The sequence below is a fragment of the Chenopodium album genome, chromosome 23 (genome assembly GCF_948465745.1).
Source record: "Chenopodium album chromosome 23, dcCheAlbu1.1, whole genome shotgun sequence".
NCBI classification, from domain to species: Eukaryota; Viridiplantae; Streptophyta; class Magnoliopsida; order Caryophyllales; family Amaranthaceae; genus Chenopodium; species Chenopodium album.
In genome coordinates, this window is record NC_137856.1 from 9,535,153 (window position 1) to 9,551,070 (window position 15,918).

Here is a 15,918-nt window from a genome sequence, read left to right on the forward strand (position 1 = left end):
AGAATTCTTCTGTACTGATGTTATCTTTAACTATCTTGGAAGGGTGGGTGGTCAAGCATCGCGATCGCTATGTTGCTGAAATCCATTACTTAGGATTTAAGTAATTTAAGGGTTGTCTTGAATCTGAAGCTTCTTGAGAGTATACTTTTGATTTTGAGAATAGCTTTCCTAGTTCTGAGATTCAGACTTGAGTTCAAGCCTTTCGGATTTTTACAGAAAACAGGTCAAAATAAAAATCGATTTTTCATTGTGAGCAGATTTTTCTCTTGTTCCGTCTCCTCTCTCTATCCCTTCTTCCTAAACTTTTACTTGTTTCATTCTGTTTCATTTCTGATTTTCACTAGTTCTGTAGCTTGGATTCACGCTACATAATATCACCAAAATATGATGCAATAATATGTGCAAACAATTACTCGCAATTAAGAAAACTCAGGTACCAATAGAGGAACTAGAGGCATCGTTTAGGTACAACATAATCAGCCCTCTCAACTAAACAAAAAAAGTTAATTTACTTTACAGCAATTACATTCCCTGCATCTTCAGGGTCATAAGTGCATTGAATAGAGTTAGAGGGAGAAAAGATAACTAACGCGAGCAACTCATGAGCGTAAATCCATGCAGCTAACCCCAACCGAATATTATCGTACAACAATTGCATCCCCAACAAACCACAAAGGCTTGGACACCTACTGTTCCAACATTACAATTGACCACTAATCGTCTAATCCACTTCTCTGATGCAGTATTGGCAGTTATAAAAACCTCAGAGCAGAGCTAAGATGAGCCGAGGAAAAAAATGCTTTTACAAGCTGATGCTGCAAAAGCTCTCATGAATTTTTTTTTCATTCCTTAACGTGTCATTCAGGTGAAAATCGTGTGATAAATAGGGTAAAGAATTTATTCAATCAAACACTGCTGAGTTCGGAATGTCCCATTTTTAAGCAGCTCAGTGATGCGTCTTTCAAATCTCTTAGCTCCAGGACCCGGCCTCAAGATGTCTGCATCACCCCATTCACCACAAGTGTTGTTCCTGTCACCAACACACCAGCCACCAGGCACAACACTCCCACGTCTCCGCCCAAGAATTTCTCTATCGATACGATCAAGTATTGGGTCATTCGGACGAAACTGTGTGGCAAATGCCGATCCACTCTGTAGCATGTCTTTTAAGTCAGAGCCATTCAGGTGTCTGGGACTATCACTTGAAGATGCAGAGTAAGATGCATACTGTAAATTATGGTTTACAGCACTCTCTTTGAACTCTGGTGAGTTGCAAACAACGGTTGGTACATAACTCAATAAAGATGATGGGGAGTTTGCTAAGTACATCAGTAAAGTTCTTGGTAAGTTATCTGATCCCAGAACACAGAATTCAACAAATTTCCGATTCAAAACAGAGGTTGGTGAACCTGCACAAAGAACACCAATTGTCAGCTGACAATGCATTACTCAGAAATTCTGGTAAATTTTTTATTGCTTAATAGGCCAGCAGAAGATGCAGTTTCTTTGACATATTCTGAACAAAAAATCTGTTTTGAAAAGATTTGTATCTACATTTTTTGTAGTTTCTCATCGATTTATTTTGAAAATCGGGGCAAATTATGGGATGAAATAGACGAATTAACATAACAGCTTTCTTTCAGTTTCCTCACTTTCATGTGATTTTTAAACAAGAAAAGTGCCATCAATAAAATATCCAGAATATAAGCCATTCCAACACAAACATCAAACAACCAATGCTCCTAGTTGCACCTACAATAACGTCCAAGAGTATTCATCTGTTCAAGGTAACATGCAGCAAGTTAATAGGTGTGTCAGAGGGAAGGTGTTTGTAATAGACTGGGATTACTGCTAACTTACGCAAATAACAGTAAAATAGAGAGAAAAGATTGGTTCTTTGATTAAACTAGATAATCTGATTTTTAATAAATAGATTTTATACAGCAACAACAACAACAACAAAGCCTTAGTCCCATAATGATGGTAAATTGATTTAATAAGAAGAAATAATAAAGATGGAAGCTTGAAAATTGATTGAAAATGGCAATAGGGTTACTAAATGATAGGTTTAAAAGCTTAAGGCTACTACTCTAAAAATAGCTTTAGGCTATCACTGCCTAACAATGGCTTTAGGCCAGGACTCTCATAGATTCCCCACTACAAATTTCTGCCTATCTACCGAATACCTTTCTTCCTTTTTTATATTATTTTCTCATTTTATGCACTACATTTGATGACTACTAACATACTAACATACTAAACTACCCATAATACCCCTCCCCTAAGACAGTTCATTACAGTGTCATTAAGTTGCAGTTCTCCATACTTATCCTAGAGGCCTAGGCACTTTGAAAAAAGAACAGGGAGGGAAAGGGGAGCAAGGGTAGTTAGTAACAAAGGAAAGTACCCTGGTAATGGACCTAAAGTCGATTCACATGATCACTTTTACTGGCACATTGTTTGGATAGAGGGATTAGGGATGTAATTTCCCTAATTTGTATAGTATACTATATAGGTGAGAGAAATGAAAGGAAGGGAAATGGAGGAAATATTGTTTGTTTAATCTTTGAGGAACACATTTCTCCAAAATTGGAAAGATGTGGAAAGAAAATACCAAAACGGGAATAAGACATTCCATTAACATTAAACGACAATTTTTACGGTATCTTTACTAAAATCTCAATTTTCTCCCTTTAACCCTTATTCCTTGAGTCCTTCCAAAAAATAACCCCTTTTTTCATTTTCCCTCACCTTTCTTTGTCTCTCTCTTAGATGTGAAAGCCAGATTCACAAAATTGACATCCTTGATTGTCCCAACTTCCCCAATTTCAAATCAAGAATTTTGAAGATGAAACTACCTTAAATCACAGTGGAAAGACTAGCAACAACTATTTCAGAAGTGGAGAAAATATCTAATCACACCCAGCCATCGGCAACTGTAGTTTTTGGTAGTGTTGGCGGTGGAGATTTTCAGAGTGATGATGAACGCCACCTTCAGGTAAAGAATCAAATTTTTTGGGGCTCCAAATTTGTGGGTCTTCTTCTTCCATTGATGAAGAATAGCAAGCAAAAAAAGATTAACTATTCACTATCATAAGACCAAAAAGTTCGCTTCCCCTCCTATTTTCCTTTTTCTCCCCTAGTCCCCTCTCAGTTTTCTCCTTTCCCTTCCCAATATATTATCCAAACAAAAGTGGCTTAAAATCTCAAGTAACTGTTCTCAAAGAATACGAATACTACTAAAGCTTCAATACATATCCCTGATTCTTGCCCTGATAATTTGGTAACATCAGAGATGAGACAGAAAATGCAGGAAAGAGATCCCATTTGAAGCTTCAATTAACCATAACTAAATCCAATTATATACTTCTTTCAAGAGGGTAGGGGAGTATAAAGCAACTAGGGCAGCTGCCAGCAATAGACTAAGATTGCGGCAATTCAAAGGAAAAAATAGTCTATAATAGCTTAAACCAAGAGCAGTATATTTAACTTTTCCTAGAAGTTGAGCTCTGAAAATATTCAAGAGAGGCTGCAGACTCACCTGAGAACAACTGATAAGCATTGGGAAAGTCCCGCTTTTGAGTCGCATAAAACATCCCAGTCTTTTCTGCAAGATAAAGTCCAGGATCCACAATGATGGGTTTCAGCCTTCGAGCTCTAAAATACCACATGAAACCAGAGTTACTAAAAGGGAATGGACTTATTCAACAACCAAAAAAATTGAATCATGTAAAACAAGTGAAAGTAACTCACTCTTTCCATCCAATGTAGCTGGTATGATTCACAAAGTTAAGGTCTTTTGGCGTGTATGACAATATGTGCAACAAATCTGTACAAATGTGAATCATAACAACAAAATTAAAAGTAAATAAAAGTTTGAATAATTGAACCAAACTATCAAATCAAGCAGGGCAATATACAGCAAAACCCTGAAAGACTCACATTATGAAATCAATGTTAAACAGAAGTTTGAATACTTGAACCAAATTACATATCAATAAGATAACAGTCTCCTCATCCAATGTAACTAAAATTGTCAAAAAGTTGTAATCTTTAGGTCAAAAAACCGCGAAATGAGCAGCAAATTTGAACAAAACCTATAGTCTGGGTTAAAGTCAGGGTGTAATAGTTAACACCCCATATCAAATATCGTCTATATCACTGCTCTTTGCCACTCTCCATGATCATAAAAAAAAAAAAAAAACCTAGTATCTTAGTATACACCAAATTAACAATCAATGCAGCTAATCAGTGAAAACCCAACAAAACTACACTTCAAAACCTTAGTCAATTAAAGTCAAAAAGTAATACACAAAACCTCGGATCAAATCCCGTCTACATCACTGCTCTTTGTGACTTCCTATGCGCTTAATAAAAACAAAACTAGTATCTTACACCAAATTAACAATCAATGCAGCAAATCAGAGAAAACCCAATAGGCCAATAACACAAATTCACAAGATCAGCAATTATTAAATCACAAAAAACATTAGCAAATCAAACATCCAAGCAAAACCCACAAAAATTAAAACTCAAAAGATAGAAATTTACCATCTTGAGTAACAAGGGGATAATCATGAGCAGACAAATTGATGAACCAATCCCAATTAGAATTCAACCTAAGCAAAATAGAAGCACCCCTAAGCAAAGAAGCAATAGGGGAAGATCCTCTAGGGTAAGCAAAATCGGCATTTCCAATAATATGAACATTCCGGGCAGCTTTAACCACGGGCAGGCCGTGCACCCTAAGAGACAAACGGTCACGGTCAGACTGAGGGGCAAAACGGTCAAGATGAAGCAAGTAAAGATTTTTAGGGTGGTAAATAGAGAGAATAAGCCGGAAGATTCTAGAATAGTCCCCCGATGATCCGGTGATGAAGTAAGCAATTGAAGGGACAGAAGGAAGAGGGGGTGAGTTGGGGTTGTTGAGGACATATTGAGGGTTGGGGAAGAGGCGTGGGTCAGGTGATGTTGTTGAGGTTGTTGCGGTGGTTGTTGGGGTTGTTGGGGTTGTTGAGATGAAGAAGAGAAGAGAGAAAATGAAGGAGGCTGCTATGAAGTACAAGGTTGTGGAGTTGTCTCTTGGTGGTGGTGATGGTGGTTGTTGGTTTTGCAACATTGTTGTTGTGTTTTTTAAAAATAGTTTCTAATTTTTGGTTCTTTTGGTACAAGATGGGTTGTGTTTAGGGAGGTGTGTGTGTTTATAATGGGATTAATGCCAATGGTGCTACAGGGTTACAAGGGTGGTTCGTCCTTAAGATAGGGGGATTATTATGTTTTCGTGTATTGTTGTGTATTGAAATGAAAAAAATTGAGAGTGATTTTTGATTTTGGGGATGTTTTGAGATTACCAGATCTAAGATTAGGGGTTTTGGTGTGTTTTAGGAAGGCTAGATATTAGGAAGATGTTTTGTTTTTATGGTTTTGATTAGATGATGTGATTACCATTTATTATTGGTTTATTAGTAGTGTATAAGTGAAGGATGGGTAAAGATTAAGGAGGCAAGAAAGGTGGTTAGATTGGAATGAATTAACAAAAGTGAATGTGATGTAATTGGTAGGGGTGTTCAAATCCGGGTACCCGGAGTTTCGGGTACCCGAAAACCCGGGTACCCGAAGTTTCGGGTACTTGTTTATTTGTCCCATGTCCCGGCCCGAATATCTCGGGTATCCGGGTTCCGGGTACCCGAATTATTCGGGTCGGGACATAGGGTACCCGGATTTTTGAATTATTATAATTAATTTGCTCCCAAAAGGTAAAAAAATGAAAAAAAAAATTAAATCTACTACCCAAACGCCACACAATTGAACAACCAAGATACAAAATAACCAATTGCACAAAGCTTTTTTCAATAATAATATATTAGAAATATAATTTATTAGAAAATATAATTAGAAATTGTAATTAATTTGCTTCAAGGTACTGTTGCAAGTCTTGGTTGTAAACAAAGAATTAAACAAAGGCTTCTACGATATACAAAGGTTTGTTGCTCCCAAGGTACTGTTGCAAGTCTTGGTTGTATACAAAGATGTTGACCAACTCTTGAATTAGTGACCACTGACGATGGAGTTGGAGTTAGGGAAAGCAGCAGCGAGCCTCAGACGGAGGTGGGCAAAGCAGCGGTTGAGAAGACGGTTGAGAAGAGGTTTGAGAATAGAGAAGTAGGAAGAACAGAGAGGGACCTCAAGGAAGAAGAAGGAAGAGAGAGATAGAGGCAGGAACAGAGAGGAACTTGGAGAGGAAGAGAGAGGGAGAGAGAGAGCGGCGATTGTGAGGAATTGAAGGAACCCTAATTTTGTTTCAAAAGAGAAGGGGCATGTGGGGATTGTGGGCTGGGCTTAGTATTTTTTTTTTGATATTAATTTATATTCGGGAATTCGGGTACCCGCGAATCATAAAATGCGGCCCATGTCCCGACCCGGATAACAAGCAATTTTCCCGGGTCGGGTACCCGTCCCGAAAAAACAGTTTTTTTCTCCAAATTTCCCATCGGGTATTTGCCGGGTCATCGGGAAATCGGGTCGGGACAATCGGGTCGGGTTTTTTTGAACACCCCTAGTAATTGGTGAGCTTCTGACTATTAGGTGCTCCCTCACTTCTTTATTAAGTCCATAATTGTTACATTTATGCTTTTAGTACTTTTTGATGTGAAATTTTAACGGGGATATTTTTAGTTATCTTTCATAAGAAATTAGTAATTGTTAATTACGGAGTAGTGTAAATTATAATGGATTGATATTAAAAATTATAAGATAATTCCAATAAGATTTTACGTGACTATATTTATTTTAGATCTTGTACATGCATCGATTGGCTCTACAAAATGTGATCTTCTTTAACCCAACCTGCATTGACCTCGACCTTGCTTGAAGCTTTAGGCATGCAAGCCAGACAGGTAGACATAACTATAGGTCTAATGGAAAAGTTGAGGAAATCTCGACTCCCCAGTCACCAAGTCTAAACAAAACTAAGCATTAAAACTTAGAACATAACCAATTAAAACAAGAAGTACGTTAGCTATTATAACACCCCAAAAAACCAAACACCCTAACCCAATCTTTACCTTTATCGTGAGTAATTTGATGAAATTTACAAAGTTACAAACTCTAAGACGGTGATGATAGAGATAATCATGACATGTTGCCGAAATTCCCTATAAATAATCTGATATGAAAATATGTTCTCAGTTGGGGAACGAAAAAATTTAATGGCCAGGAACACCCATCTTCTCCCAAATTAAAATCCTAACCCTAGCTTAACGTTATCGGCAAGCGTATCTATCAGCGACCACTACGTGACGACATAAGGGATAGTGATGCCTTTTTTTTTTAATGGTTTCCACTAAAATTCCGAACTTAGATGGATTGTAGTTTAAGCTTTGCACAATTTTGGGATAAAGGAACTAAATCAAAAAGATACGGAACAATTAAATCTAAGAAAGATCAAATTGTAACTAGGGTATGGAGTTGTTATTCCTAACAAAGGTTTAACAACAACTAAAATTGGTAGCCTTCCCGACAGAATAACATATGCAATTATCTTGTGGAAGACAATTCGATCATACGAATTGATCAAACTAGGCTATAACTCAAATTCAATTATCTCTATTCAAAACGTTACAACCTAAAGCCCTTTATATAGGCAAAATAAACTCAAGAATATTCTAAAATCAAAAGATAAACTAATCTGGTCTCTAAACTAAAGCTGTCAAAGTAAAAGATAAATAACAACTAAACATTATTTATAATTACCACCCAAAAGATGAATATTATTAAAAAAAGATATAATTTGAATGGCTCTTCAACTTATCTTTCGGATATATATCATATAGCTTGTTAAATAAGGATGCCAAATTCTTTTAAAACAAATCAGTTTTGAGGTGTTGCTTCCTTGAAACACAATATAAGGCTTGTTTGACATTAGCTTTTGTATTTTTTTTTTTTTTTTTTTTTTTTTTTTTTGACAAGAGCTGACATTAGCTTTTGAATGAGTAGCTTTTAGTGCTTTGTTAAACCAATATTTAATAAAAAAAAAAAAAATTATGACTTTTATGAGTGTCTAAGTATATAGTGGTTGAGGTAGCTTTTATCAAAAGATAGAAATATTAGGTTTTGAAGTTAGAGGTAGTTATTGAAAATTTAATCTATAGGTTTAGAAAATACAATTACTTTTGCATGCCCCCAGTTTACAATAATTTTATTGTACATTGAACAATTTGCGGAAAGTGACCCTTTTTTCTTACAAAAGTGACCTTTTTTCTTTATAAAGTGACCTTTTTTTTTACAAAAGTGACCCTTTTTATTAACAAAAGTGTTTTTTTTTCACAAAAATGAACCTTTTTTACAAAAATGACCCCTTTTTTTCACAAAAGTGACCCTTTTTTTTTCACAAAAGTGACCCTTTTTTTCACAAAAGTAACCCATATTTTACAAAAACGCAGTACTGTTCGCCGACCTTAAAAAAAAAAAAAAATAGGTCACAAAATTCAGAAAATATACCTTCAACTTTTTCGTTTGAACTAGTAGTAGGAGGAGCAATTGTCTCCTTCTTTGAAAGCTTAACATTCGCCATTATATTCGAAATCTAAAATCAAAATCGAATTTACATGAACATACCTTAAAATAACCAAAAATACAAAAAATAGATGAACATACATACCTCAAAATTGGATGTAAAAGAAGAATTAACAAAAGAAATTACAAAATTAAGTTGAAAACCAAGATTAGATAGAAAAACGAGAGTGAAATTGAAGAATCAAGGAGATAGAAACTAGAAAGAGGGGTAAAGAAGAGGAGAGAGAAAAAGAAGAGCAGAGGAAAGAGAAAAAACAGAAGAAAAAAAAAAGCAGAGGAAAGAAAATTTGAGAGTGAAATTTCACACGTGTAATTGGGTCATAAGTCCATAACTACTGCCATTCAATAACTTATTGTAAACCCGCTTTTTTTAAACTTTTGTGTAGAAAATATATTGATTATTATATGTAACAGCTAATTAATCGCTACTTTACCAAATACTTATACCTTAATTATCTATCTTCACAAATAATAGCAACCTTCACAACTATATTTTGCTGAACATGTCTATAGTTAGTGGCGGATCTAGGATTTTCACTCAGGGTAGCGCAATAGCGAATAGTTGTTTAAGAATATTTAGAACTAAATTAAAATCGAACTTTATTTTAAGGATTCAATTCATATTATAAAATTTCCCCAAAAACGATTAGCAAAATAACAAACTGAGTGATTTTTTGATGCAATGCAATGTGTTAGTACATTGTTATGCTCCTTATTAATTGACGATTTGATTTGACATGCAATTCCTCGTTAAACAAACGATTGTTGTAGGGAACGCAACTCGTACAATTGACGGAGAACAACTTATTCAAAAAATTAAACAATACTAAGATATGTTATACATATCAAAATAATTACAATAACAATAAACTATATAATAGTATGAAGTGTCAAATTATTTTATTTTATTTTAATTAATACTGATATTTTTTACTTCAATTCATATCTAAATTATCAATATGGTTAATAAAATACTCCATACTCCGTAATTAATTTGTAAATTCGAAAAAAAAAATTGTATTATTTAGAGTAATTGAGAAATTTCAATTACTTTTAATCATATTAATGCTTATACCTTGTACATAGTATAAAAATAAAGTGTAGGGGAAAATTTGATTTGGAACAAAGAGCAAGGGGTTAAAATACTTAAAAAGAAAATATTCAATGAAAAAAAATGTTGGGATTCGAACCCTGCTGGCCGCACAGCACATAGCTTCATAAATTCCCCTTTTACCACTGAAGCAAAGCTTGACATATAGATTTTTATGCAGTTTTAAATTTTAATCTCAAAATTCTACCCCTTGTGACTATGTAGATCCGCCATTGTCTATAATAACTTATACGATTATGGGAGCAAGTTTGAACATATAACTTACTCCGCATGTTATATATTCCCTCAATCTTTATCACTAGGTAAAGACCTCATTAGTATAATAATGATAAACTAACTTTATTTTCTTGATAGGTGAGTTGGATCTCTTTCTCTCTCTAATCCTCAATCCCTCAAAGCTCAAACACAAGCAAAATGAACAACCAAACTTCATTTTCTTGATAGGCAACCATTTTAAAAATTTAAATCCATCCACAAAATTAAACATGAGAAAACCAACTTCCAAAAATTTTAAGCCTCCAAATGTCATCATGCTAACTTTCTTACCAGATTTTTTTAAACGTAGAAACTAGAAGCACCTCATTAACCACACACTTTCATAAGTTTTTGTCCCATTTCATGCTCTCATATTTTATACTCCTTTTATATAATTTTTCAGCTAATTAAATCCATTTTTATAAATATATCAACCTTCCTCAATTACCAACCCACCATTACAATACTCAACTGAAGCCATGGCAATCGAGGTGAGTTTTCTTCATCATCAAATTTAATACCCTTTTACCTTTGATTAATTACTATTAATAAATTATAATTACGTAAATTCAAATTAAAATTATTTGATTTGATTAGTTATTAATGTTAATTTGAAGGCTTGGTATATGGATGAAAGTAATGAGGATCCAAGGCTACCTCATCATCGAAACCCAAAAGAATTTGTCTCCCTTGATACCCTTTCTGGTTTGTTAATTCTCCTTCCCATTATTTTTTTCTGGGAATTTTTGGGCATTTATTGATGATAAAAAAATGGGTTTGTTGCAGAAATTGGTGTTTTACACTGGAAATTGAATGCTAAGGACTATGAAAATGATCCTGAATTAAACAAGATTAGAGATGAGAGGGGTTACAACTATATGGTAAGTTTGCTCCCTATATGAATTCGGAAATAATAGTCACATATACTAGTAATAATACTACCTCTGTTCCCTGTGTGTTCCATTTGATTTTTGCATAGTTTTTGATACACATGATTGAACTATATAATATACGCAGTATTTAATTATGGGTGATTACAAATTATACTCCTGTAACTTATAAAAAGTTAATATTTTGAATATGAACTCAATCTCACCTGACCATATTCTTCTTATGTACCAAAAAATATATTTGAGTTTAACTCATGATATGATATTTTTTTTTTTGTTTGAACACAAATGGTATATGTGACAAACAGGAGAAAATGGAGGTACTATTAATAAATGTTTGGAGAATGTTGTCGCGTTTTCTAAATTATTATTCCATAATGGATTTTGAGGGCAAATAAAAAACTTACCAAAAAAAAAATAATACTTGGATGATGTTGATCTTATTGAATTGGAAATTTGGTGAGTATATGTATTGCATAATTGATAATTGGCTCCAATCTGTTTTTTGATGTTGCATTAGGATTGTGAGTTACGAAAAATTTTAAGGGATAATCAACATGAGATTGAGTTGATTGCTAGAAGTAATATAAGCAAAAATGCTACTACATACCGCCATTTCATATTATGTGCAATAAAGGCCTTGACATTGACTCTAGGTAAAGATTGTTTGTGAGTGTTAAATGGAGAGAGAAAGATATAAATGCATGTGATGAGGAAAGAGGTAGAAGAAATGACAACTTAAAATGAAAGACAACATTTGTTGCACATAATGTAAACATCATTTTTTAGTAAATGTTGCACATAATATGAAGCGGAGGTAGTATTTAAAATTGTAGCTAACTGATTATGATGCTCAAGAGTTAAGGAGTTACATTGGGTTCAGTGCTTTAGATTAAGGTTGAGGAATTGAATGTATGAGTTGATTAGTGTTAAGGTGCGAGGAGTTGAGGAGCAATCTAGAGAGAATGATAGTAATTCGTTCTAAATTTGTTAAGAGTTACTATGTACTCTGCAGTTCATGGTTCTGGTTTTACATGTGAATCTTTTGTGAGTGCTGTGAATTTTGTAATATGCTGCAGGATATCCATCTATAATCAATTTGTATCAAAGTCTGTTGTCCTTGGTACTTAGCTAACATGGTATAATGTTGTTATATAAAATCTATAGGGGGGATATTAAAGGGTGTCTCAACTTAGCAGGGTAAAAATCTAAATCTCTCCAATTTCTGCAGAGCTCTTTGCTTCTATAATTTAATGTTTTACACATTGACATCTGATTGAATCAGCTAAATGATGCTCGTCAGTCTTCACTGTTATCTCTCTTATTTCTTTTCTTCTCAACATACATATCCTGCTACACTACTACGGCTAAGAGCCTAAGCCGATATTATTTATTTCCTTAGAAGACTTGCTCTTCCACAGTTGTGAAGCTTTAACGAACCTCTAGGTAGAATGCAATTGCATATTAGCTTATTGTTTCCTTTTCTGTAGGATTTAACATTTGAACTCAAAACGACACACCTACTAGTAACAATTAAAAGTGCTCTTGGCCATACCAGTAATTAAAAATTTATCATCACGAACCCCTCAAATGACTGGCTATGCTTATGACACTTTATGAGGAGCCTTTTTATCCTAGCGTACTTGGCTTGGAGTTGACATATTGCTGACATTGCAGCTGGGCAGACGTAACTCTAGCAATCAGCAGCTGTGTTTTACTTTTTGTTCAGAAGGGTGGGGTGGGGGAAGGATTGGAATTGTGTATCAATTCTGATGAAAAATATAAAACCAGAGTTATGGAACTTTATGTCTTGAACCCAACAGTTGCAAAGTTTACATTATCTATCTTATGATTTCCGATTAAGTCAAGGGTTGTTTTCTCTGTAGGGGCTCATACGATTTATTCTGATGTGCAGGATATTCTTGATTTGTGCCCTGAAAAGGTGGAGAATTATGAGCAGAAGCTGAAGAACTTCTTCACAGAACACATACATGCAGATGAAGAGATACGCTACTGCTTGGAGGGAAGTGGCTACTTTGATGTACGAGACAAGGCAGACCGTTGGATTCGGATCTGGCTTAAAGAGGGTGATATGATCATACTTCCTGCTGGAATATACCATCGTTTCACTCTTGACACCTCTAACTATGTGAAGGCAAGTATACACTTCGTAGTATACAGCAGTAATTTTGTGTGATATAGTCTCACTACTGTTGAGCTTTGCATCCCCTCTTTGTTACCTATATCTGTTTATTACCACTAAGGGATCTATGGAAATTGCTGTTATGATTTAATGAGAGTACTTATGAACAACATGCAGTTGATGAGGCTTTTCATAGGAGAACCAGTGTGGACACCCTATAATCGGCCACAGGAGGATCATCCAGTTAGAAAGGAGTACGTAAAGAACTTGGCAGAGAAAGCGAGGATGCCTGTTTCTGCTTACTAGTCATTCGAGCCATACCTTGTGGTTGCTCGTGCGTATCAAAATTATATAGGTATTCTGTGACTGTAATCATTGATATGCTAGAGCTATGGCTGCTTGTAATGTGTATTGCTGCTTCTTTGTGGACATTAGTAGGAAGTAATAGTGTAAAAAATTCTACACAATTATTGTTATTATATATTGCTATATGTAAACTTTCTAAGGGGGCGTTTGGTTCAAACTATGGTCTGGGTTTGGAATGAGGAATGAAACCTAGGTGGTATGGGGTTGGAACTTGATACTTGATTTCATGTGTTTGGTTTTAAACTAGGAATGATAGTTTTCCTTTTAATTTTAAACAGGTATGGGTATGAGCCATACCCACCTCCCCCCTTGGGTTTCAAAAACCCATACCTTGGGGGTTTGAGGTATGGGTTTGAAAAATGAAATTTCAAGAAACAAACATAAGGTATGGGTTTTGGTCATTCCAAACTCATACCTTATACCTAATATGCTTGAACCAAACACCCCCTAAGTATATGTCTTGGTATCTTGTTAATCTCTACAAGTATTACATAATGGAAAGGAGGAGCGCCCCAGTCAATCAGTCTGATTAACAAAAATTGTAGATTAGTCCCAATTTTATTCTATTTTTTAGAAAAATGAATAAATAAAAAAATACTATAGCTATCTACCACGAGCCACGACCAGCTCTCCAAAACCAGATCTACAGCTAGTCAGCCACCCCTCCGATGACCACCGATTTGCCGATCACCACGACAGTACACTCCGTCTTCCCGCCGATCAACCACGAAGGGCATGTTGTGATTTACTGAGCTGAACTGATTGGAGCTGAGCTGGACTGAATTGAACTGAACTGAAATGAATTGTTTATGACAGAAGGAAATTAAGAACCGAACTGAACTAAACTGATTGGAACTGAACTGAACTAAAGTTAAGCTGGAGAGAACAGGCCGAAGGCTTCCCCGTTCCACCACCATTTCCACCACCGAAAAGGATGAGAGAAGAAACCCTAATACCACCGGCCTTCCTCTTCATCGTCTTCTTCAACAACAATGGCGAAATGCCCCAAATGACGCTTTGCGGCGGTAACAAAATGATACCCTAGTTGAAAAACAGTGTAAACTATGGCCATATCAATCCCTTAGGGAAATCCTCTACTTCGTGGAAGCAATTTTAACCACCATAGGCGGTGGCGGCGATGGTCAGCGGTACAGATTCATGGAGGAAGAAGGTGGGTTGCTGACTTGCTGTAATGGAAGAATGGAGAAGGGAGGAAGATTACCCATATACCCCCTGATTTACATAGCTTGTCAATCAAGCTGATTAACAAGAATTTCCCCATGGAAAGGAGGAGGGAAAGAAAAAAGTTGGTGTTGTTGGACTACCCAATGCCCCTTAGGCCTTGTTCACTTCACCTTATTTTTAAGGAACTTAAATTAATTTTACTTGAGTTGAAAATCTTTTTCCTGTTTCTCTATCATATTCTACTTAAAAGTTAACATGGACCCACTTTTCATTCCATTTGTGGGAATTTGGGAAATGAGACTTCCCGCCTTGATATATAATCATTTTCCTTTGCGTACATTTTTTTTTTCTGAACTCTGGATATATTTTTGTAAGGTGAAGTGAATATGACCTTTTCATCACTTTTTTTATACGCTTAATCATAAATTTAGGAGGTTTATAAATTGACTTTAATATGATACGTTGTAGGTGAGGTACTTGGGGTGTTATGTAAATAGATAGTAAAGTTAAAAGTGTAATAAATAACTCAATTTTTTTTTTAATAGACTAACTAAAAATGAATAAAAATAAATAAATTGCCATAACGAAAATTAAAGGGAAAATTCAAGTTTATCTCTGCAATAATATATAAAAATAAATAATTGGTTCCCTCTAGGTTTTCTCCTTGGGAGGGTTTTTTGGTCCCCTCTAGGGTTTCTCCCTTGGGAGGGTTTTTCTAGCCTCCATTGATAGATTTTTCTTCTTTTTTGAAGGTTTTCCTTCAATCTTTTCCTTCTCTCTCTTTCTCTTCCATCTCTTTTCTTCTGATCTTAATTGTAAATTTTTGTAGGGGCTTCCATCGGTATTTTTACCGGTGGTAAGCCCCAAAAAAACTTTTTAATTGCTTTCAATAAAAGATCACATTTTTATGATGGAGTTTGATCTACTATTAGGTTTAATTTATTTGTTTGTTCGTCTGTCAAAGTTCGAAGATTTAGGGTTTCACAATCTCCAAAAGTGTCTAGAAAGTCATATGAGTTTTTTCACCCAAACAACTATTCATATGTGGATCTCAAGCCGAATTAGTGCTAACTCACAGATTGTATTGCTTCAGATGAAGATTTTTATAAAGGCGATCGTTGATCAAATCTGCGATGTAACTAGTTCTAAGGTGAATTGTATTTGTATTGGAATTTTAGATTTCCTCGGAATTGTTTGTAAGTGCTGTTTGGCTATCTTTCATTAATGAAATCCTTTCTCTTCTTGTCAAAAAAAATATATATATAAATAAATCTCCTCTCATAATATATTGCTTTACTTCTATTTTTTAAATAACAAAAGTGAAATAGTTTAGTGACACAAAAACAAATGCATAAAGTTATGAGTGGAGATTAACTTGAAATGTTAATCTCATA

General features: G+C 35.0%; 2 protein-coding genes across 2 annotated transcripts; one reads left to right on the plus strand and one right to left on the minus strand.

Moving 5' to 3' along the window:
- Nucleotides 1-400: 400 nt before the first annotated feature.
- Nucleotides 401-5,288, minus strand: LOC145608674 (beta-glucuronosyltransferase GlcAT14A-like). Its single transcript, XM_081664280.1, has 4 exons — nt 4,552-5,288; nt 3,754-3,829; nt 3,542-3,657; nt 401-1,409 (listed from the first exon to the last, which is right to left on the minus strand). Exons 1-4 carry the CDS (start codon nt 5,117-5,119, stop codon nt 898-900), a joined length of 1,272 nt encoding a protein of 423 aa, XP_081520406.1. The 5' UTR covers nt 5,120-5,288; the 3' UTR covers nt 401-897.
- Nucleotides 5,289-10,111: 4,823 nt separating this feature from the next.
- LOC145607645 (acireductone dioxygenase 1-like) lies at nt 10,112-13,478 on the plus strand. Its single transcript, XM_081663232.1, has 5 exons — nt 10,112-10,431; nt 10,558-10,645; nt 10,727-10,821; nt 12,746-12,985; nt 13,151-13,478. Exons 1-5 carry the CDS (start codon nt 10,420-10,422, stop codon nt 13,277-13,279), a joined length of 564 nt encoding a protein of 187 aa, XP_081519358.1. The 5' UTR covers nt 10,112-10,419; the 3' UTR covers nt 13,280-13,478.
- Nucleotides 13,479-15,918: the final 2,440 nt, after the last annotated feature.